General features: G+C 46.0%; 1 protein-coding gene across 13 annotated transcripts in view; it reads left to right on the top strand.

Moving 5' to 3' along the window:
* NCOR2 (nuclear receptor corepressor 2) overlaps positions 1-15789 on the top strand; it is a 599120-nt gene extending 583331 nt beyond the window's left edge. For all 13 annotated transcript variants that reach the window (XM_040347350.1, XM_040347349.1, XM_040347347.1 and 10 more), the window contains one exon: positions 13844-15789. In XM_040347350.1, coding sequence (XP_040203284.1) covers positions 13844-14019 — 176 coding nt within the window. In that variant the 3' untranslated portion in view covers positions 14020-15789. The remainder of the gene's footprint in view (positions 1-13843) is intronic.
* Positions 15790-25064: the final 9275 nt, after the last annotated feature.

Genomic DNA, 25064 nt, shown 5'->3' with positions numbered 1-25064 from the left:
CAAGACACCAGAGCTGCTTTGCAGATGGCTAGAGACGCATATGACAGGGTGGAAGATATGGAGAACCGTCTCAGACGAAACAACGTTCGTATAGTGGGTCTGCCGGAGAGGGTGGAAGGCAAGGACCCCACCATGTTTGTGGAGAACTGGCTGATTGAACTTTTTGGCAAAAATGCACTGTCGCCATTTTTTGCAGTGGAAAGGGCCCACCGAGTACCCTCTCGCCCACCGCAACAGGGGGGCCCCCCTAGATCCATCCTGGCGAAACTACTTCACTACCGGGACAGGGAGGCGGTGCTGCGCCAGGCTCGGGAGCGAGCGAATATACAACATAACGGTGTCCAGGTGTCCTTCTACCCGGACTTCTCACAAGAAGTACAGAGGCGCAGGGCCAAATTCTTTGATGTAAAACGGCGGCTGCGAGCTCTGCAACTCCCATATGCCATGCTTTACCCTGCGAAGCTCCGGGTGGTGGTGCGGGGTCAAGCCCAGTTCTTTGAATCTGCCAAGGAGGCCATGTCATGGCTGGATCGGAACGAGCAATCTTTGCAACGCCGAGTGCAGGAGGAAGGGGAGTGAGACATGAGCAAGTTTGTCCCAGGCTATATCTTTTGTTTTGCCTCCAGGCACCTAGTATGCACATGTTGGAAGAGCTATTATACTTCAACGGTTGGCCTCAACGGTTGGCCCTTTTTCGGTTTAGGGGGGATCTCCTACTTTTTACCTAATTGAATCTTTTTATTTTTCCCTTTGGCCGGGGGACTCAATGATTGGCGACACAAAGCGAGAAGAGCTGACCTATACGTAAAGTGTACTGTGCTGATGGTTGATGTGACTGGAGTAAGTCGACGATTAGTCGCACAAAGTGTTGAATCCGCCCTGTTGGCGGTCCAAGAAGTTTTAGGACCCGTTCGGTCCATAAGTTTTACTAACTTTAATCTTTTCAGCCACCATTCAAAGGAAGAGGTACAACACACCAGACTTGGGCCTTCAGCCCTTGTGCGAGAAACTGTGCAGGACAGAACAGGTATGGGGGGGTGCCCTGTCCCCCGAGAGAGGGGCCAGCCTACATATGTTTGCTCGCTAGTATACTGTTTTTTGATGATAGTGGAAGATACACATGGCTAAGGTGTCTATCGTATCCTGGAATGTGAGGGGTATGCACTCTCCACTGAAACGCACGATGTTATTTATGTGTTTGAGGAAATTTTTACCAGGGGTGATCTGTTTTCAGGAAACACACCTGACAGCGGAAACTGTGTGCTTTTTGAAATACAGGTGGGTGGGTAAGGCATATCAATCTACACACACCTCCTTTTCTAGGGGGGTGAGTGTATTAGTGCACAATGCTCTGGATTTTCAGGAAATTGACAGTATGATAGACTCGGAAGGTCGCTATGTGTTTATTCATTGCAAAATGGGTAATTTGGTATGTGTCTTAGCATGTGTTTATATCCCACCGCCGTGCTCCGGCTCCTCCTCTCCTTTTTGGATGGTAGGCCGGATGTCCCGTTGCTCGTGATTGGCGACTTTAACTGTTGTCTAGACCAGGTGGCGGATAGACACCCGGGCCCCGGTCCCTCTGCCCTCGCTAGGAGTACTCCCCTGGCGCGGTTGTTGCAAGAGGTGGGCTGGGTGGATATCTGGAGACACCGTAATCCCGGGGTCAGGCAGTTCACGTGCTTTTCGAAGACGCATGGATGCCTATCAAGAATAGACCTAGGGGTGGGAAATTCGAGCATGCTTCCATTGATAGCGGACCTATCACACAGACCCCGCAGTGTGTCGGACCACTCTGCCCTGGTGGTGCAGCTTTGCGTGGCACCGCAGGGGAGCTTGGTTAAGGCACCATGGAAGCTGAATGCCTTTTGGCTGAAGCTGATAAGTTCCCATGTGGAAATAGAGGAGGACATACGAAGGTATTTTGCTGATGGGGAAGGAATGGAGCGGAATGTGTTAAACTGGGATGCTTTCAAGGCGTATTTTCGGGGCCTGCTTATAAGGGGAGTGAATGAGGTGAAGAGGGCCTCGGCTGCACTACTGATAGAAGTGGAAAACAGGGTCCAGGAAATGGAGCGGGTATACGTCGCTGATCCTTCTGACCTGACCAGAGAGGCCTGGCAGGCTGCTCAGTCTGCCTACCAGCAATTGCTCTCCTCGTCGGCTGAGAAGAAGAGGTTCTTTGCTAAGCAGGCGTTCTTTGAGGAGGGTGAGAAAACCGGCCGTATATTGGCGCGGATTGCAAACTCACATCAACGCTCGCCTGCGATAGGGGCTATAAGATCGGGGTCAGGAAGGGTAGTCTCTCAGCCAGACCAGATTATGCAGGAACTGGCGGGTTTCTATGAGACCCTGTACAGTTCTGGCACGATGTACACCCAGGGGGATCTAGAGAGGTATTTGGCCCAAATGGTCTTCCCGGAGCTGTCCGATAGCCAACGTACCATGTTAGAAAAACCAATCACTGTCGAGGAGCTACAGGTGGCAGTCAGTGCTTTCCCTAACTGTAAAGCCCCGGGAGAGGACGGGTTGCCCATGGAGGTGTACAAACAATATCCCGAGGTGTTATTGCCACAGCTTCTAAAAGTCTTTAACAGCGCCAGGGAGGGGGGGACTTTGCCCCCTTCAATGTCCAAAGCAAATATAGTACTGTTACTCAAGCCAGGTAAGGATCCCGTGGACCCGGGGGCTTATCGCCCCATCTCCCTATTACAGAGTGACATTAAGATATTGGCCAAGGTGCTCGCCATTCGACTGAATGGGGTGGTGACTTCCTTGGTTCATGGGGATCAGGCTGGGTTCATGCCCAATAAGTCCACGGCGGTTAATCTGAGGAGGCTGTTCCTTAACATGCAAGCACGGGCGGATAATATGGGTAGTAGGGCACTGCTGTCCCTAGATGCTACAAAGGCCTTTGATAGCATAGATTGGAACTATCTCTGGACCGTGTTGCACAAATTTGGATTTGGCCCTGTTTATATCTCCTGGGTGCGGCTGCTGTACAGTCAGCCGCAGGCGGCGATACGGACATTTGGCTCTTTGTCGGGGAGCTTTGCACTGAGGAGGGGGACGCGACAGGGATGTCCCCTGTCCCCCCTGCTCTTTGCCTTGGCTATCGAGCCGTTGGCCATTGGCATCAGAGCTAACCCCCGCATCACTGGATTCTGCTATGGTGACATGCAGGAAAAAGTGATGCTATATGCTGATGACACTCTCCTTCTGTTGGGCGACACGGATCCCTCCCTCAGGGAAGCTATGGTGGCAATTACAGAGTTTGGACAGTTCTCTGGTTTGCTTATAAACTGGGCAAAATCATCACTACTTTTACTAGATGGCGACGATACGCAGATAATCAACCCCGTATGCCCCATACCCGTTACTTCGTCCTTTAAGTACCTGGGAGTACAGATCACGGCTAAACCACGGGATTTCATACATCTAAATATCTCTCCCTTACTTCTGAAATTTAGAGACAAAGTTAAGACTTGGAAGGCCCTATTCTTGTCGGTTGCCGGCAGGGTGAATCTTATTAAGATGATACTCATGCCGCAACTGTTGTACTTTCTACACAACACCCCTATGGTTATACCCCTGAAGGTTTTTCATACCGTAAATAGTATTTTCCGAGATCTCATATGGAAAGATAGGATGCCTAGGATTAAACTGGAACACCTGCAGAGACCTAAAGATGGCGGGGGATTGGCGCTGCCAAACCCCTGGCTGTACTATTTGGCGGCTCAGATGCAGCAACTGGTTGGCATGTTTCGGCCGGCGGTGAGATCCTCGGCTCAGAAGCTTATGGAGCACACCGTGGGCGGAAGGCCGATCCCTGAGGCATTGGAGGCGCAAGCCTTTGCTAAACCGCACAAGAAGCTCCCCACTTTTAGCTTAATTCAGAAGGTATGGAATAAGGTCAAATACGTGCAAAATGCGGAGGGTTACACGAAATACAGCCCTATATGGCAGAACGACACATACACTGAATTGGCCAAGTTACAGTCCGGGGCCAGGTGGAAACAGTATGGGATCACGCACCTCACACACATATTCAGTAACGGGGTGCTCCGCTCGTTCTCTGCACTGCAGGGGGCGTTTGGCTTGCCCCAGACTATGCACTTCTCCTATCTGCAGTTGAGGCACGCAGTGGCGGCACAGGGTCGCTCCTCTGAGTGGTGCCTGTCGCCGACCCCTGCTTTTGATCTTCTGGGGGATGCTGGGACGTCAAAAGGCTTTATTTCCCAGTGCTACGCCATTCTGCTACAGTACGTGATGAAGCAGCATCCCCTGAGGATACGGGAAAGGTGGGAGGCGGATGCGGGCGAACTGGATGGGGAACAATGGGAGGAAATCTTTCAGGCAGTGGGTAAATGCTCGCTGAATGTTTCACAGAGGCTCACACAACTGTATATTTTGCTGCGCACTTATTATACCCCACACAGGCTCCATAAGATGAATCCTCAGCTTGATCCAACCTGTACCAGGTGCAAAAGAGACCATGGTGATCTGATCCATATGCTGTGGAGATGCCCAAAGCTCCACACGTATTGGGCGGGAGTTGTGAGTACAGTAAATTCGACTTTTGGCGTGGCTCTTGCACAGGACCCGAGGGCTTGTCTCTTGGGGGCTCTGGAGGAGTACGAATGGGAGGAAGCGGACAGAGAGGCGATACACAGGGTTCTGTTCCAAGCAAGGAAACTCATTATGGTTCACTGGAGGGCTGAGGCCCCTCCGACTCTGGCTGAATGGATTAATAATATTGGGCTGGTGCTGAGGATGGAGAAAGTGGTGTATCAACACAGGGGTAGTACCCACAAATTTGAGAAATTGTGGGCAAAGTGGTTGGATGTACCAGGTCTAGCCCCGGTAGACCTTGTGATGGATAGACTTCTGGGCATCAATGTGGGGTGAGATGGGGACGGTGATACTTTGCGGGATGGTGTTGTTTGAAACGGTTTGGGGGGAGGGGCTATACCCCCTACCTATAAATACTCACTGAGTACGGGATGTCCTAACCTATGTTGTTATCTTGTCCCCGCAATGTTAAGGGGACCTTGTATAATTTGTACCTCTGCAAACTAAATAAAATTTTGTTGGATCAAAAAAAAAAGGGGGACCCCCAAACTTTTTTTTTTTTTTTTAATGCCTGCATTCTTTTGTTTACATTCAGCTGTCAGCGGGGAATCCCACTGACATCTCATAAGTCATCAGTTGTTAAGGATGCAGCGGCCTCCCGCTCTTTAACAACCCACTTCACTGGTTATTAAGGACACCGGTTACCGCCCACTTCTCAACAACCATGGTTACTGAAGTGGAAAAAAATACTAAGAAAAAACACTGGACAGCAGTTTTTAGCAGCATTTTGGAGCCTGTAGGAGCATTCCGTGCTTTTTTTTTTTCTGCTGAAAAAACGCTCTCTCACAAATGCAAACCAGAAGTTTTTTTTTTTTTTCGCTCCTAAACACTGAGCTTAAAAACGCATCTAGACTACAAAGTGTGCATGAATAAAATACATAGGATAACATTAGTTGCTTCTAGAGAAATAAAACAAAAATGCTAAACTCCTCTAGGAGCAGCTTTTCTTTTTTTAAGCTAGTGTGCATGGAACCTTAGTCCTAGTGGCAGAATCCGTAAGGCTCTATGTATTTGTGGGCTTAAACGCTGCTTCTCCAGACCTTTTTCATTTTCCCTGTCCATGCATATTAAGACATTTAGAGGCATATTTTAAGCTCCCCATTTAGAGGCAGAAAAAAAAATCCTTCTGGTTCCCACTTGAATGGGCTGCTCTACACGTGACAAATGCACCAAAGTAGCTCATGTACCTTATTTTGGCACTGAGCCAAACATGTTTTTCTCTGCCACAAATCTTGGGACGGCTACCTTTGTTTGGGGTGCTATTAAGAAATAATGACACTGTATGCGCAATGTGCATTTTGCCATGTTTTTTATGTGTTTCCAGAAATGCAAGTAGGGACTTGCGCTTCTGCCTGCATTTCTGGAATAGTAAGATGTGACATGCAGCCTTATTTGTAACCTAGTTCATGACTCGTGGTGTTCTCTGCAGAACAGGGTTCCAGTTCACTGGAGAGGTTATTATCAATGGGTGGGGCTTTTCACAGCTATTGTCACTTTACAGTAAATGGGCAAATTGACTTTGTTTCTTTAACATATCCAGGGGTGTATTTAAAAATATTTTTCTTTTTCTTTCTCGTACATCACGGGACACAGAGCGGCATATTCATTACTATGTGGGTTATATGGAGTACCTTCAGGTGATGGACACTGGCAATCTCAAACAGGAAGTGCCCCTCCCTATATAACCCCCTCCCATAGGAGGAGTACCTCAGTTTTTTCGCCAGTGTCTTAGGTGTTGGTCATGGTTTAGCTTACCTCCACATCCTTGGGATTAAGGTGGGCTAACCGGTTCTGTCCAAAGACCTCAGTGTTAAAGTGGTCAGCAACCGGACCCCAAACCATTGGGGTGTAGCCCATAATGCTTTCTGTTCAGAGAGCTGGACCCTGGGCCCAGAACTTAGAAACCTTTGGGGGCCTAATGTTTCTGTTGCCAGGGTGCTATATGGGCCCAGGACAGTGGCTCCTTCATAGGAACCCAGGGCCTGAAGGTCTAGACGCCACCCACGGAGATGGGGGAAGATTGGACCTCTTGCTGTGCAAAAGTCCTGCGGCATGGAGCAGGTAAGTATTGGGGGAGCTTGCGGAACTTGGTTCTTAGCAGGTTCCGCACAGGGGGACAGGCCTGGGTATGCTCTGCTATGGCAAGGAATCACTATGTCTATGACAGAGACTGGACGATTCAATCTTTTTTCCCCAGTAATATGTGACCTCCCTGGTAAGTGTTGTTTAGCTGGGCTGCTGGCGCTAGGTGTGGGATCTCTGTAAGAGGGGAGTCTTTTTCCCATGCTAAAAGGAGGTCTGTGACCTACCTAAAGGGCTTACCTGCCTGGGTGCCTGTGCTGCTCCGTCCTCCTCCATGTGTGATGGCCCCCGCCGACGGGCGCGCGCGCGTGCCCGAGATATAAACGATTTTCGCGCCGTTTCCGTGGTGGGGGCTCGTCCAGGTGGGCAGCGAATCACAAATAAAGGAAGGGGAGGTCCTTCCATTAGCTGCCAAGAGCTCAGTGTCATCCTGAGCTAGAGGAGAGGAGGACACAGAGCGGAGCACGCCGAGGACACCCGGTGGCGAAAGGAAGAATTGCAGTTTTTTCTAAGGACTGTCAAACCTACCTACCTCCTTTTTTCAGCAGATGGCTATTGGCAATACTTAGTGGGAGACAGAGTGGTTTCTTTTCCTCTTCAAAAAAAAAAAGAAGGGAAAGAACTGCTGATCTCCCTTCTCAGTTTGGGCGTTAGTCTCTATCGCTCCCAAACCGACAGATCCCCTTAGCTACGTCTGTGGCTGGGTGATAGCAGGTGTACCTCGGTATTGTACCATGCCTTCTGGGTCAGAGGGTACAAGGGGTGGGGATTCCCCCGCAAAATCCGAGGGCTCAGACACGGCTATGCCGCTGCTCTCCCCACAGGACATATCAGGGCACGCCTTGATGGGACCTGGGGGATCTGGTGCTGGGGCTGATCCAGGTCAGTCCAACCCCGGCTTTGTCACTGAGAGAGTTCTTGCTGTTTCTTTAGGTGAACTAGAGAAAAGAATGGCAAAAGGGATAGCTAAAGCTATATCGGGTAGAAAGCGGACTAGGTCTCCGTCACCCGAGCAAGAACCCTCAGACACAGAAATCCTTTCCCTAGGGGAATTGGATAGACTTGACGCTTTGGACCAGGGTGGTTCAGAGATCGAGGATCTGGATACTGAGGGGTCTGGTTCAGCCTCCCAAGGGGAAAGTTTGTGGGTTCAGGCCTTAACGGACATGGTCCATGAGGCATTTAAGTTACCCATACCAGAACCTCAAGTATCGGCGGTTTCAGCTTTAGGCTCTTTAAGAACGCCTCAAAGCAACGCAGTTTTCCCGATCCATCCTCTACTCGAGGAGGTCATGTTTCAGGATTGGATTAAGCCAGATAGTCTTTTTACCACCTAAAAAATTCTCTGTTTTATATCCTATGGAGGAGAAATTCTCCAAAAGATGGGCGCCCCCGGCATTGGACGCAGCCATCTCCTATGTGAACAAATCTTTAACTTGTCCGGTGGAAAACGTACAGGTGTTTAAGGATCCGGTTGATAAACGCTTGGAAACATTACTGAAAGCCTCCTTTACTTCAGCAGGGGCGATAGTTCAGCCCGCTGTGGCTGCTATTGGAATTACCCAAGCATTATCAGATAAGACTAAGCAAATGCTTAAACTTATCCCTGCCCAGCAGGCAGAGGAATTTTCGGATATACCGAGGGCTATACGCTTTACGGTGGATGCTATCAAGGACTCCATCCAGCAGGCATCACGTTTATCCTTATTTCTAATCCATATGAGAAGGCTCTTATGGTTGAAGAGTTGGGAGGCTGAGCCCCCATGCAAAAAGCTCCTGGTAGGGTTTCCCTTCCATGGAGGACGACTCTTCGGAGAAGATCTGGATAGATATATTCAGACTATATCAAGCGGCAAAAGCACTCTCTTGCCAGTCAAGAAGAAAGCCCGAGGGCCCGCGTTTAAGCGCCAGCCCTCCCCGGGACAGGGGCCCTCTAATACCAGACAGTATCGACGGCCTCCTGCAAGATCAGGCTTTAACAATAAGCCACAAGGCCAAGCCACTGGGGGCAAGAAGCAGTGGTACCGCAGGCCTGTGAAGCCAGCCCCCAAGTCGGACTTATGAAGGGGCGCCCCCACCCACGATGGTGGGGGGAAGGCTACGTCTCTTTGCAGAAGTTTGGGAGGCCAGCATTCCCGACTGCTGGGTACGGTCTTCCGTGGCCACGGGCTACAAACTAGAATTTTCAGAATTCCCTCCTCCTCATTTCCAGGAGTCAAGAGTACCAGGCGACCCGGTGAAGGGAGCCGCGTTGATGGCGGCATTGAATCATCTGCTGTGCCAGAAGGTGATAGTAGAAGTACCAGTCCAGGAACAGGGCTTGGGGTTCTACTCCAACCTGTTTATCATCCCAAAGCCCAACGGCGATATCAGGCCAATTTTGGACTTAAAGGGAGTAAATGCGTACCTAAAGGTCCGCTCATTCCGGATGGAAACTATTCGGTCAGCTGTCGCCGTGCTCCAGAAGGACGACTTCATGGCGTCCATAGACATAAAGGATGCTTACCTTCATGTGCCAATTTTTCAGCCACATCAGGTATTTCTACGCTTCTCGGTGGTTCAGCGTCATTTCCAATTTGTGGCGCTCCCCTTCGGATTGGCTACGGCCCCCCGGGTATTCACGAAGGTCCTAGCCCCAATCCTAGCCAATCTAAGGACCCAAGGGGTCACGGTCCTAGCTTACCTGGACGACCTCTTGGTCGTAGACCACTCGTTTCCTGGCCTGGATCGAGCAGTCGCCCTCACGGTTCAGTACCTCGAGAGGTTCGGCTGGGTCCTAAATCGAGACAAATCAGCATTTCGGCCCACAAGGCAGCTGGAATATCTCGGCATGAGATTGGATACAGAACAACAGAAGGTGTTCCTACCTCTATTAAAGGTCAAGGCCATCAAAGAGCTAATACAAATAGTTCTGAGCAAGAGAAAGCCAACTGTTCGCCTATGTATGCGGCTACTAGGCAAGATGGTGGCCACCTTCGAGGTGGTACCGTATGCTCAGAGCCACACTCGCATCCTGCAGGCAGCCATCCTGTCAGCATGGAGCAAGAGGCCTCAGGCCTTGGAGATTCCTTTGCCACTCTCACCAAGAGTCCGGCAAAGTCTATCTTGGTGGTTAAACCCTCAGAATCTCCTGAAGGGAAAGACGTTCAGTCCTGTGACCTGGAAGATAGTAACCACAGACGCCAGCCTGATCGGCTGGGGAGCAATTTTGGATGGTTGCACTCGCCAGGGCACTTGGGCAGCGGCAGAGAAGCAGTTGCCCATCAATATCTTGGAGCTCAGAGCTGCCCGACTAGCCCTCAGGGCTTGGACGTCCAAACTGCAGGGGTTCCCGGTGAGAATACAATCGGACAATGCCACGGCGGTGGCATACATAAATCACCAAGGGGGAACCAAGAGTCAAGCCGCTCAGAAAGAAGTGAGCTTGATTTTCTTGTGGGCAGAAGCCCATGTGCCCTGCATATCGGCTATATTCATTCCTGGAGTGGACAACCTACAGGCGGACTTCTTAAGTCGCCAGACTCTATTGCCGGGGGAGTGGTCTCTGCATCCACAGGTCTTTCAGACACTCTGCCAGAAGTGGGGAGTGCCGGACGTGGATATCATGGCATCGAGACTAAACAAGAAGCTAGACAGGTTCATGTCCCGCACAAGGGATCCCAGAGCCTGCGGAACCGATGCGTTAGTTTGCCCTTGGCATCAGTTCAAACTTCTTTATGCATTTCCCCCGCTCCAGTTACTACCCCGCCTGCTGCGCAGGATCAGGGTGGAGCACATACCAGTCATCCTGGTAGCTCCAGCATGGCCCAGAAGGGCATGGTATTCACTAATCCTGAAGATGGTAGTGGGAGACCCTTGGACTCTTCCTCTACGGCCAGACCTGCTATCGCAAGGTCCGATCCTCCACCCTGCCTTACGGCATCTAAATTTGACGGCCTGGAAGCTGAATCCCTGATTCTCAGGGGTAGAGGTCTGTCTCAGAAAGTAATCTCTACCCTAATCAGAGCCAGGAAACCGGTCTCTAGGGTGATTTATTACAGGGTCTGGAAGGCCTATGTAGGCTGGTGTGAGTCCAAGCGATGGCTTTCTCGCAAATTTACCATCGATAGAGTATTAAGTTTTCTCCAGCTAGGAGTGGATAAAGGACTGGCATTAAGCACAATCAAAGGACAGATTTCAGCTTTGTCAGTGTGGTTTCAGCGGCCGCTGGCCACCCACTCGCTAGTTAAGACCTTCCTTCAAGGGGTCTTACGTATTAATCCTCCAGTTAAATCCCCGCTTTGTCCGTGGGATTTAAATCTTGTTCTGTCAAGTTTACAGAAACAACCTTTTGAGCCGTTGGCTGAAATTCCTTTGGTTTTACTAACAAGGAAGTTAGTATTTTTGGTCGCCATAGTTTCCGCCAGAAGAGTATCGGAACTGGCAGCCTTATCCTGTAAGGAACCATATCTTATTTTACATAAGGACAAGGTCGTTCTCCGCCCTCATCCTTCCTTCCTACCGAAGGTTATATCCAGTTTTCATCTAAACCAGGATTTGGTATTACCATCCTTCTTCCCTAAACCTACTTCCAGAAAGGAAGGGTTGCTGCATACCTTGGATATTGTCAGGGCCATGAAGGCCTATCTTAAAGCTACAGAGAAGATCCGGAAAACAGATGTGTTGTTCATTTTACCGGATGGGCCCAAGAAGGGGCAGGCAGCTGCAAAATCCACCATCTCGAGATGGATTAAACAGTTAATCTCTCAGGCCTACGGCTTGAAAGGGTTGCCTCCTCCGTTATCATTAAAGGCTCATTCTACTAGGGCCATGGGCGCCTCCTGGGCAGCACACCACCAGATCTCTATGGCTCAAGTTTGCAAGGCGGCAACCTGGTCTTCTGTCCACACGTTTACAAAATTCTACCAGTTGGACGTAAGAAGGAATACTGATTCAGCCTTTGGGCAGGCAGTGCTGCAGGCTGCAGTTTGAGACCCTCGGATTCCGGGGGCTCCCTTTTGAGTTAAATTTAAAATTTAAAATTATTTTTTCTCAACTAAGTTGGATTTATTATGATTTAAGTATATCTCTAAATTAAATCCTTTTGTCTTGGGAAGATGTTCTCCCTCCCCTCATTGTAAGCATTGCTTTGGGACATCCCACATAGTAATGAATATGCCGCTCTGTGTCCCGTGATGTACGAGAAAGAAAAAGGGATTTTTAATACAGCTTACCTGTAAAATCCTTTTCTTGGAGTACATCACGGGACACAGAGCTCCCACCCCTCTTATGGGGACCATTTTGGGAGGCATACTGCTTGCTACAAAACTGAGGTACTCCTCCTATGGGAGGGGGTTATATAGGGAGGGGCACTTCCTGTTTGAGATTGCCAGTGTCCATCACCTGAAGGTACTCCATATAACCCACATAGTAATGAATATGCCGCTCTGTGTCCCGTGATGTACTCCAAGAAAAGGATTTTACAGGTAAGCTGTATTAAAAATCCCTTTATTGTACGTCCCTGGAAACAGAGCAGCCAAAGTAATTACTATGTGGGTTATATGCTACCTATAGGTGAATGGACGCTGGTAGATCAAACAGGAAGTCCTCCCCTATATAACCCCTCCTACACAAGAAGTACCTCAGTTTTTTCGCCAGTGTCTGTAAGGTGGTGGTCACTGATGTGATACATGTGAACTTGGAGCATACTTGGAGGTCTGGAACGGTTCTACTAAGAATCAAGGACTTCAATCAGATCTATTCGAAAATGCTGTCAGACAAAATGGATGGTACCAGAGCCTCATTTGATAGGAGAGTGGATTGCTTGAGGTTTGCCTGTAATGCAGCCTTATGGCGCTGGACCCTGCGTAATGGAGTCCTGTGCAGTGTTGCTATACAGGTCCAGGTGAGTGGACCCCAAATTAAGGGGGACCCAGTCCCTGAAGGTCTTTTATGGCAAAGCCCACCATGATGGGTGAAGGTTGGACTTCTGTTATGTTCAGAGTCCTGCAGCAGGACTGGTAAGTCTTGCATTTTGTAGTTTCTCTTTAAAAAACAAAGAGGCCCCGTACACACGTCCGAGGAACTCGACGGGCAAAACTCATCGTTTAGTGTCCATAGTCATCAATAACACTTATCTTCATGTGCCGTTTTTTTCCAGGCTCATTAAAGATTACTGCAATTGCAGTAGAAGGTTTTTTTTTTTTTTGTGACTGTCCTTTGGGCTGGCCACAGCTTCCGAGGGTCCACAAAGCTCCTACCCCCTGGTGCTGGACTTTCTAAAGACGCAGGAGATGTCAATCTCCGTATACCTCAATAACTAGGGTTGCACCGATACCACTTTTTTTAAGACTGATCCTTTTATTTAATGGATATCGAAGCCACGGAGGATACTGCTTTGGCCACAGTATGTTGCGGGCGTCAGAATAAATCCTTCTCAGGCAGTTTCTGTGATTGTGTCTCTCTCCCCTCAAGGGCACTGCTTTAGGACATCCCACATAGTAATTACTATGGCTGCTCTGTGTCCCGTGATGTACTATAAAGAAAATTGGATTTTCCTACCACTTACCTGTAAAATTATTTTCTTGGAGTACATCACGGGACACAGAGATTCCCTTCCATCTTTTTTGGGACATTTATTGCTTTGCTTAAAAACTGAGGTACTTCCTGTGTAGAAGGGGTTATATTAGGGGAGGCCTTCCTGTTTGATCTGCCAGTGTCCATTCACCTATAGGTGGCGTGTAACTAGCATAGTAATTACTATGGCTGCTCTGTGTCCCGTGATGAACTCCAAGAAAATGATTTACGGGTAAGCTGTAGGAAAAATCCAATTATTTTATATTTTTTCCTATTATACATAATTGTAATTGATATAGTTGAGTTCCACATAAATAAAACACACTTTTTATACAATCATTATTAAACATGGATGATGGGATCTGTCATAGACTAAATACCTTTTTAGTATATTCACATATAAACAGCATTACAATAAACATAGGTAAATCCGATTAGTACCTGGATATGTCTTATAAGCTTGACAAATGTTGATTTCCCATGTAAGTATTTAATTTGGTTTTAGTCCTGTAAATAAACTCACAAGTTCCAGAGAAGCAATATAATCTGATACTAACTTTTCTGTCTACTGCAGGGTCAACACCATTTCCATTCAACCCATTAACAATGAGGCTCCCTAACAGCCTTGTGGCTCCACAGTCTTCAAACACCATTCCACAGAGCAACTCATTAACCCCGCAGAGAGCTCGGGATGAAGAGCCAAAACCACTGCTTTGCTCCCAGTATGAAACTCTCTCTGACAGCGAGTGAAAGTGTCTTTGTGGTAAACATATCAATATGGAAAGTCTGAAAATGACACAATCCCCACAGCCAATCTGAATGCTCGGAAGCAGCTAGTGAAATCCTGCGACTGGAAAGAAACGTCCTTAGTATGAAAAGCCTTAAAAAGACTCCATAATCTTCAGTTGAGGGTCCATGGGTTTTGTTCAGTTTGTGGCATGCCGCTACTCATGAAGGAGTAGAAAGTCCTGGACCTTGCAGAAGATTGGATTATTCAGCTCTTTACTCAGGGGATATTTCCACCTGGTGCTTTGCTACATTGCATTGGTTTGTTATCAAAGCTAACTTGTAAGCGTGATGACGTATGTCTGTGTACATTGTATATGTATGTACGTGTGTTCATATGCACTTAAGATATATACACATTCCAGTTTATTGCACACCGACCTAGCAGTGCAGAGCAGCTGCATGCATGGCCATAGCAGAACTGTTACCAGATTGGTTAGGATCCTACCAAAGGCTCCCTTGCCATATCTTTCTCCCTGACACATCAGGTTATGTGCTGATAGCACTTAACATGCCACCCCCTTTTCCCAACCTGTGGAATGTTCTGCTGAAGGAGTATTAGTGAAATAAAGAAACAGACTTTTGTGCAATCACTGCATGTTTTTTTTCCATGGTTGCAAATTTTCAGACGTAACTTCACTGTATATAATGTGGCACCAACCCATAAGCATACATGTGGGATGTTTGGTGTCACTGGTTCCTAATGATGCTGACCTTTCCCTTCATGGCTTATTTTTTATGCTGCCTTGAGCAAACCAAGAGTAAAATGATAAGAACAATTAAAGTTTAAAACTTTTTTGCCTTTCAATAAGCAAGATCTATTGTGATTGTGTTACTGAGTGTCAGGCCTGCAAAGTTAGCTTAGGGGATTGGCCTCCTCCAATGCAGTTGCTCAGCCTGGTAGAGCATCCAGTGACGTATACATTATCTGTGAGTAAACAGGGTATGCTGTTTAGCATGTGTCAAAAATAGTATGGTTAATCCCTTTTGGTTGTAAAAGAAGAAGCAAAGTCTTGTTCACCCACCTTGAAGAGGTGAGGCTTGTGTGGCAACATCAAGTGGGCTATATTATAAAGCTGCAGGTACTGGGAAATGGAGGCATTGGTCCTTGCCAATCAGTCTTGCTATCATTTTTATACTAAGGTTTAAAAACAAAAGCAGGCATCTAATTGGCTGCTATCGGCAATACATCCATTTTCCTTTCTTCCAGTTTTATACAGTTACCCTAGTAGTCTTTACGCAAAATGTTATATTGTTCTAGAAAGTTTGCACAGCAAAGTATTGTCTTTTAAAAACAATAAAATGTGCTTTCCACCATGCCGCAATGAGCACAGATCTTACAATGGCGTGTGGCCCTATCATTTAGAATGACTGCAGCCATTCACCCCATTTTATTTGGGCTTGTATGTATGTATATATACTTGCTTTGTTGACCTTGGGTCATAATTACACATCTACACTTACAACATTGCTTCTAGGTTTAACATTAAACTGTTTAGCACTTGCTGCAATCTTTGTATTTATGCAGTAGGAAGCTGGTACATCACTTGAAACTGAATTTCCAGACCTTAGTTTTGGGTGTTTTATTTTCTGTAAAGCAAAACATGTCATGTATAATACATTGTTGTTTCTTTTTTTTATACAGGGAATGATATAGTAAATATATATTGTGGAAAAAAAGAAAAATAAATTAAAACATTACCCCTTATATGTGCTGTGGGGGCTGATATTTACTACTTGTGTGTTGTTAATATATTTTCATTTTTGTGTATTCTCTTCAAAGTTGAACTTTACATTTACAAACCAATATGTACTGTATATAAAATATGAAGGGGTGTGTGAAAACATTAAGATATGCTTGACAAATTATGTAGGTGACCATTTTGTGGACTTAAATATTTATCAGGATACATTACATGCTAAAAACGTTACAATGGTATTGCCTTAATTGTACATTACAGGACACAGGCACTTTTTCATACACCATGGTTATAGGCTTGTACCTTCAGGCAGGGCTCAACAAACCCGGGCGCCAGGTCGCAATTGTGACTAGAATTGGCAACCCGGGGGGCGGCACAGCTGGGCTAACCTGTCTCTGTGCGCACCACCAATCACCCAATCTGGAATCTGGCACCCTCTTGTGGTGGCTGTTGGTATTACAAGACAACCAGCCATGCTAATGGTGCTTCCCTGCCTGTTTTCTTTGCCCAACAATCTCCTTCTCTAATGCCCCGTACACACCATCACTTTATGTGATGAAAAAAAACGAAATTTTCTGTGAAGTAAAAAATGACGTTTTTGAAACTTCAATTTTCAAAGACGAAGTTGCCTACACACCATCGTTTTTCTCACAATGTTCTAGCAAAGTGAGGTTACGTTCCACCACGTTTTTCCATTGAAGCTCACTTCATAAGTAGCTTCTGGGCATGCGCGGGTGTAAAAACGTCTTTTTAAACAACGTTTTTTGCTACACACGGTCAATTTCTGTGAAGTAAAAAACGACGTTTTGAAAAACGACACATAAAATTGAAGCATGCTTAAATTTTTTTTGGTCGTTTTTTAGAAGACATAAAACAACGTTTTCCCCCACACACGGTCAATTAAAGTGACATTTTTAAAAACTTCATTTTTTTCATCACATAAAGTGATGGTGTGTACGGGGCATTAGAATCCCCAAACATTATATATATTTTTTATTCTAACACCCTAGAGAATAAAATGGCGGTCGTTGCAGTACTTTCTGTCACACCGTATTTGCGCAGCGGTCTTACAAGCGTACTTTTTTGGCGAAAAATACACCTTTTTTTTTAATTAAAAAATAAGACGGCAGCAAAGTTAGCCCAAATTTTTTTATACTGTGAAAGCTAATGTTACACCGAGTAAATTGATATCCAACATGTCACGCTTCAAAATTGTGTCCGTTCATGGAATGGCGACAAACTTTTACCCTTTAAAATCTTCATAAGCGATGTTTAAAAAATTCTACAGGTTGCATGTTTTGAGCTACAGAGGAGGTCTAAGGCTAGGATTATTGCTCTCGCTCTACCAATCACAGCGATACCTTACATGTGTGGTTTGAACACCGCTTTCATATGCAGGCGCTACTCACATATGCGTTCGCTTCTGCACGTGAGCTGGGCGGGAAGGGGTGCGTTCCTGGCTCCTAGATTCCAAGCAAATTTGTCAAGCCCTGCCTTCAGGTGATTAGACACTGGCAAAGCTTTTGGGGACTCAACCCCTTGGGACGACTCCCATACAACCCTACCCAACTCTTTGAGCCCTCCATGTTTTGCTTATGTCTACAGGTGATGAAATTATATTATTCTATCTTCAAATTCTTCAATAACTCAGTTGTGTTTTGCAACTGTAAACCGCATTGAGTAGAATCCTTTGAACCTGTCGTGTGGTAGTACTGGTACAACAACTCCCTGGGACAAGAGATGGTTCAGGACCTTTTGCAAATCTGACTGCCCCTGGAAACTTTTAGCTGGTTTGGAAAAAGAAAGCAGTGTACCCATTTGAAACCACTAATTGATCCCACAGGTCTGGAATGTTTGTAAACCAGAGAGATAATAACTGTAACAGACATCCCCCCACTCTTAGGAGGGCTCCCCTTCATTGTTAATAGTGCTTTAGAGAGGGCTCGATGTCCTTTTGTGGGTGAAGCCTTGTGCAGAAAGAAAGAGTTGAACTTGGGATGTGAAGTTAAAGCCTTGTTTGAGCGTGGAGGTAGTTTGCATTTAGAGGAACTAAGAGCTCCTTTCTTTAAAGCGGAGGTCCGCCCACCACTGCACAAATTAAAAGCCAGCAGAGACACATACTGCAGCTGCTGACTTTTAATAATAGGACACTTACCTTTCCTGGAGTCCAGCAATGTTGGCACCACAGCTGATGTTTCCATTAGCTGTCAGGTGCTGCCACCGCCATTGTGGGTAAGTGAACCCGGCAGTGTAGCCTTACGGCTTCATGCCGGAAAACCCTACTGCGCATGCGCGAGGCTCCGCTCCTACTGGCCCAGCGACAGGGGGAGGAGGAGGGAGCCGAGCAGTGACGTCAATAGCCACTGCCGTGGGAACAGGATAACTGTCCACCCTACCCCCCTCCCCCCGAAAGGTGACAAATGTGGCATTGGACGGGGGAGGAGACAAATGACCGGAAGTTCCACTTTTGAGTGGAACTCCGCTTTAAGGAAGTTAACCACTTAAAAAGGTTTTTTTTTTTTTTAAATAAGCATACCATACTTGCCTCCACTGTGCAGTCCTCGTCTTCTGGAGTCCCTCTGCGGCTTTCTCAGGTCCTCCCCGCAAGAGCTAAACCCCTTCTGGGAAGCGCTCCCCCAAGGGGGTTAGCATGAGGGCGCGCTCCCGTGTGATACAGTGGCGGCCAAAGCCACCAAGCGTATCACTCGGCCGCGCCCCCCGGCGTGTCATTGATTTGATTGACAGCAGCAGGAGCCAATGGCTGCGCTGCTATCAATCTCCAATGAAGACCCATCTCAAACTGGGGTAAAGCATCGCGGGATCGCGCCCACAGAGTTTCGTGGCTCAGGCAAGTAGAACGAGGGGGCTGGGGGGCCCCGAGAGTGCAAGGTGTTTTTTCACCTTAATGCATAGGATGCATTAAGGTGAAAAAACACTGAGCCTCTTTTTGACATTTTTTGCAAGTTAAAATCTTTTTTTTTTTGCTAGAAAATTACTTGGAACCCCCCAAACATTTATTTATTTATTTATTTAGTTATTTATTTATTTGTGTATATATATATATATATATATATATATATATATATATATATATATATATATATATATATATATTTAAAAAATTCAGACACCCTAGACAATAAAATAGCGGTTGTTGCAATACTTTGTCACGCCGTATTTGCGTAGCGTTCTTGCATGCGTAATTTTTGGGGGAAAATAAACTTTTTTAACTTAAAAAATAAGACCACAGTAAATTTAGCCCATTTTTTTTTCATATTGTGAAAGATAATGTTACGCAGAGTAAATTGATACCCAACATGTCATGCTTCAAATTTTGCCCGCTCAAGGAATGGCTACAAACTTTTACCCTTAAAAATCTCCATAGGCGATGTTTAATAATGTTCTACAGGTTACAGTGGAGGTCTAGTGATAGAATTATTGCTCTCACTCTAATGATCGCGGCAATACCTCACATGTGTGGTTTGAACGCCGCTTTCATATACTCGCATATAGGGTGTGAGTGCAGTCAGTTCAGTGCTGTAGACCACTCTGTGCCTTGCATTTTATCTTTCCTGCAAACAGGTCTTGCCTAGGCTGCAGCTCAAAAGGGCAGTTATGTCCCTATCCATCCGTTTTCAATGGCCTTGTAAAAACCTTTATTCACAGTTTTTCTCATGGCAAGCCCATTTGCAGCTCACTCCATTTGGTTCCCTCTGCCTTGCAAAAACCACCCTTTGAACCCATCGAGTATACAGTGGAACCTTGGATTGCGCGTAACGCGGTTTACGAGCACTTCGCAATAGGAAGCAGGATTCAAGCTGCTGGGGTATGCAGTACCACATTTGGCTAGAGGTGCGGGATCGCTAGAGACTCTCCTTTCCCGAGAATCTACGATGCCCCCGCACCTCTGGCCAAATTCGGCGCCCCCACACCTCTGGCCACATACAGTACTGCATACACCAGCAGTCACTGTGGAACAAATTATCTGAGTTTCCATTGACTCCTATGGAGAAACTCACTATGATATACAAGTGCTTTGGATTATGCTTGTAATCCAAGCTACTACTGTACTCTCTGTAATGAGATTCTTGCCGAAAAGTAGCCATTTTGGTGGCCATCACCTCTGCACGTCACGTCAGAGACTCCAAACTGCCGGCCGTTTCCTGTAAAGAGCCTTTCCTCATACTTCACAACGACAAGGTTGTATAATGCCCAAGACCATAAAGGTGGTTTTAACTTTCAATGAGGACATTGTTCTGCCATTCTTGTGCTCTACTCCTAAGCATCCAAAGGAAGTCTCTCTATATTGATTGGCCATTAGTGTATAATGGAAGCAATAGCTTTTAGGTACAAATGGATTGCCTGTTTGTTCTTTCCTCAGGACCTCACAAGGGGGCCATTATGCATCCTTAAACGGTGCTGGCAAAGGACTGCAAGCAGGCTGTGTGTATCATCCATTCTGGATCTGTGCTGCTTTCTCTTACCTGGAGGTCCTCATCTATTCTGGGTCTTTGCTGACAGAGGAGTGCAAGCAGGCTGTGTGCATCTAATCATGTGTTACAGCTCTAATCATGTGTTACAGCACACATGCACTCGAGGGTAAATTGTGGAACAAATTGCTTCATCATATAGACACAGCGGTGGTCTCATTTATTTTTGCACAGAATGCATTATGGGCTTTATATATTTCTTAATATTTCACAGACTGTTTCCTTGTTGATCACTATATATAGTTTATACAATAGTTTTGGCGCTGCACATTTATTAACATTTATTATTGAGGTTTCTGTATTAACTGTTTGTTTGACAGCAGCCTTTTCCCACTAGCACCATTTGTTACAATTCTTTGTCACTCTGCATTGCTTGTTACAAAATCTGAGGCCTCACTAAGTTATGGAGATGGAGCCCTAAGGAGCGTGTCCCTCAAAGTATTCAGTGTCCAATCACCCAAAGGTACGAGCCTATAACCCATTGTGTATGAATTAGTTGCCTGCGTCCTGTACTGTATTACAAGATATGGAATTGAAATGTATGTCAAAATTCTGATTAGTGCCAACATCATGGATATTATTTTAGACTACAAAGAGACTTCCATTACTATGCATTTGGTGGGGATCCACTTTAACCACTTGCTGACCAGAAGTTTAACTTTTACTGCTGGCCAGTGGCTTTGTTGGGTTTACAGGCCTGTACGCCCCTGCTGCTCAGCAGGCTCACAGCCAATGATTTTGGCAGTGAACTTTCTGATGGCTGTGGCCAAACACAGTCCAGAGATCAACTGTGTTTGTAATCACAAGAACACAGACCTGGCTGGTTCTTTTTCTCCCTGATCAGAGCTGATATCGGGGAGAAAAGCCAGCCAGTCTGTGAGTAAAATCAGCGCACATAAACTTGTTAGGCACACAGGTAACCCCTTGATTGCACTCCTGATCACCCATGTTACCCAGACAGTGTCATTAGTACAGTGACCATGTACAGTAACATTATTGTATTAGGCCCCTTTCACACGGGCGGATAGAATTCAACTTTTAACTGCGGATAGATCAAGTTATCTACAACAGCTAAACTCAGACAATGTTTTCTGGGGCCCCATTCACACACTGCATTTAGCAACGGTTTCATTACATGGGGTTTGGTGCTGTTAGAAAAATAAATTTCACTGTGTCCAGGTTTATTGCAGCACATCAGAAATGGGAAGAATGTTCCAACGCAGCTGCATGTAAATGCAAGTAAACTCAGTTAATCGTAATATACAACTGCAAGTAATCGCTGAGCCTGGAGTCTTGGAATTTCAAAATAACAAAACATGCTTTTAACGGCGGGAGAACAGCTGTCCGTGGGAAAGGGGCCTTAGTGTCACTAGCAGTGTCAGTTAAAGCAGAGCTCTAAAGTGGAACTCCCGCTGATCGGAACTCTCCTCCCTCCGGTGTCACATTTGACACCTTTCAGGGGGGAGGGGGGTGCAGATACCTGTCTAAAGACAGGTATTTGCACCCACTTCCGGCCACACAGTCTCGGGCAGACTGCGGGCATGACATCACCTCCGCCCCCCGTTGTGTTCTGGGAACACTTGGCTCCCAGTACACAGCGGGAGCCAGTCAGACGGCGCAGCGCGACTCGCGCATGCGCCGTAGGGAACCGGGCAGTGAAGCTGGAGCGCTTCACTTCCTGGTTCCCTTACCGAGGATGGCAGGGGGGGGGGCAGCAGAGTGACGAGCGATCGCTCGTCCTCTGCTGCGGATGGCGCTGGACTCCAGGACAGGTAAGTGTCCTAATATTTAAAGTCAGCAGCTGCAATATTTGTAGCTGCTGGCTTTTAATAATTTTTTTTCAGCAGAGCTCTGCTTTAAAGCCAGTGTCTCTCCAAGCCAGTGTCAGCGCCAGTCCCTGATTTGCCCGCCATGCTATCACAGTCACACTTGAAATGTCATAGAAAGTCAGAGCTGTTTGTAGACACTATAACTTTCACACAAACCAATTATTATACACTATTATTATTATTTTTTTACCTAAGACATATAGCCAAAATATATGAAGAAATTTGATTTTATTAGATATGTAGAAAATATTGGGGTTTTTTTTTCAAAATTTTCCAGTCTTTTGAAATGAAAAAAAAAAAAAATATATGGTGATCAAATATCACCAAAATTGAGCTCTATTTGTGTGAAAAAAAAATGGTATAAATTTCATTTGGGTACAGTGTTGCATGACCGAGCAATTGCTGGTTAAAGTAGCACAGTGCTGATTTTTGTTGTTTACATTTTGTAAGAGGCTATTACAGTGATCAGGTGATTGGGAACTGGGCCTCCCGGTTCCTGATTGTTGGTATAAGACACAAGGTTCTCGGTGAAAGCCCAGTGTCTGTGCTGGGAGCACACCATGCTGCGTGCTTCGAGCATAAACACAGGTGTGCTTATATGCAGCCCTATGGAAGAAGACCCACTCATTCTGTTTGCTCCAGTGGTGGAGGGAAAAAAAAATTCTGATCCCAAAAAGGCAATCCGCTATTCCCTGGATGAACTTTACCTATAAATGTTAGTATACCGTTAAATGTGCATTTTGGAAAGAATTCAGGCCTTTTTATAACAATCTACTAAGTTGGCCAGAACCAGCTCTTGGGGGAGATTATTCCATATTTTCACAGCTCTTTGTGAAGAAACCATTCCGTATGTGAAGGTTACATTTCTTTTCCTTCAGACCTAAAGTACCCCCTTGTCCTCTGTGATGACCTTAACCACTTCCAGACCTTAGGTGTTTTTCAGATTTGGTGTTTGTAAGACTAAAACAGTTTTTTCTGCTAGAAAATTACTTAAAACCCCCAAACATTATATATTTTTTTTTCTAACACCCTAGATAATAAAATAGTGGTCATTGCAATACTTTTTGTCACACCGTATTTGCGCAGCGGTCTTACAAGCGCACTTTTTTTGGAAAAAAATGCACTTTTTTTAATTAAAAAATAAGACAACAATAAATTTGGCCCAATTTTTTTACATATTGTGAAAGATAATGTTACGCCGAGTAAAATGATACCCAACATGTCACGCTTAAAAATTGCGCCCGCTCGTGGCATGGCGTCAAACTTTTACCCTTAAAAATCTTGATAGGCGACGTTTAAAAAATTCTATAGGTTGCATTTTTTGAGCTACAGAGTAGCTCTAGGGCTATAATTATTGCTCTCGCTCTAACGATCGAGGCAATACCTCACTTGTGTGATTTGAACACCGTTTTCATATGCGGGCGCTACTCGCGTATGCGTTCGCTTCTGCGTGCGAGCTCGTCGGGAGGGGCGCTTTAAAAAAAATTTTTTTTTGTTTTCTTATTTATTTTATTACTTTTTACACTGAAAAAAAAAATTGCTCACTTTTATTCCTATTATAAGGAATGTAAACATCCGTTAAATATGAGATCTGGGGTCTCACATCTCCTAATTAGACTAAAATGCAAGAAAAAAAAATGAAACTGTAATTTTTTCAAATGACAAAAAAAAAAATGTTTCTTTAAGAGGCTGGGCGGGACTGACGTTTTGACGTCACTTCCGCCCAGCAGAGCTATGGGGACGGGCGAAGGAGATTTTTCCTTCAGTCTCGTCCCCAGTCACCAGCCGAACGGTCCCGATCGCCTCCGCCGCTACCGACGGCTCCGGTAAGCGGCGGAGGGTGCGGGAGAGCGGCGGGAGGGGGGGGGGCCCTCTCCCGCCACCGATAACGGCGATCTCGCTGCGAATCCGCCGCGGAGACTGCCGTTATCGCGTACCGGACCGCGCACACTAAAGATCGATACCTCGGTTGTGGCAGCACCTGCTGCCGTTACCGAGCTATCCATCTTTAAAAATAGGACGTACATCATCGTGCGCAGGTCTGGAAGTGGTTAAAGTAAATAATTACACCAAGTTTGCTATATGAACCACTTATGTATTTATACATGTTGATTATATCCCCCCTTAATCTCCTCTTCTCCTCTCCTCATAGCTGAGCTCCTCCATACCTCTTATCAGTTTGGTTGCCCTTCTCTGCACTTTCTCCAGTTCCCCAATATCATTTTTGTGAACTGGGGCCCAAAACTGAACTGCATATTCTACATGAGGTCTTACTAATGTTTTGTTCAGGGGCAAAATGATGTCTCTCTCTTTGGAGTCCATACTTCTTTTAATACAAGAAAGTATTTTGTTTGCTATGGAAACCGCCGTTTGCCGTTATTAAATCTATGATCTACCAAAACACCCGGATTCTTCTCCACCATTGATTCCCCCAATTGTACTCCTAGTATGTATGATGCATGCATTTTTTTGTTTTTCCCCAAGTGCATAACTTTACATTTATCAAAGTTAACCACTTGCCAACCACCCTATAGCAGTTTTGCTGCTACAGGGTGGCTGCTGTGCACAGAATCACGTGTGTGTATATATACGTGATCCTGCACTTCCGAGTAGGGGGCAGCTCACTCCAACCTGGTTAACTCAGAACCCACCGATCATCCTGCAGAGAGGCATAACAGCACTCTGCCTATGTAAACAAAGCAGATTGCTGTTCTGATAGGAGGAAAAGCATGGATCCTGTGTTCCTGTTGAGCAGGGACATGGATCTATGTCTTCCCCCTAGTATAAGTACCTCACTGTAATAAAACACAGGCTAGGCACACTGTTAACCCTTTGATCACCTCGGATGTTAACCCCTTCTTAGCCAATGTCATTAGTACAGTGATTTAGAGATACGTGCTGAAAAAATGAAAAACTCTATTAGTGTAGAGTGGATTTAGTGCAGTTGTTTTCACCTTGTCATTGAATCCAACTTCCCCATATCATCCTTT

The sequence above is a fragment of the Rana temporaria genome, chromosome 1 (genome assembly GCF_905171775.1).
Source record: "Rana temporaria chromosome 1, aRanTem1.1, whole genome shotgun sequence".
Lineage (NCBI taxonomy): Eukaryota > Metazoa > Chordata > Amphibia > Anura > Ranidae > Rana > Rana temporaria.
The sequence above is the reverse complement of the archived record's forward strand: the minus strand, read 5'-3'. Positions and strand labels throughout refer to the sequence as shown.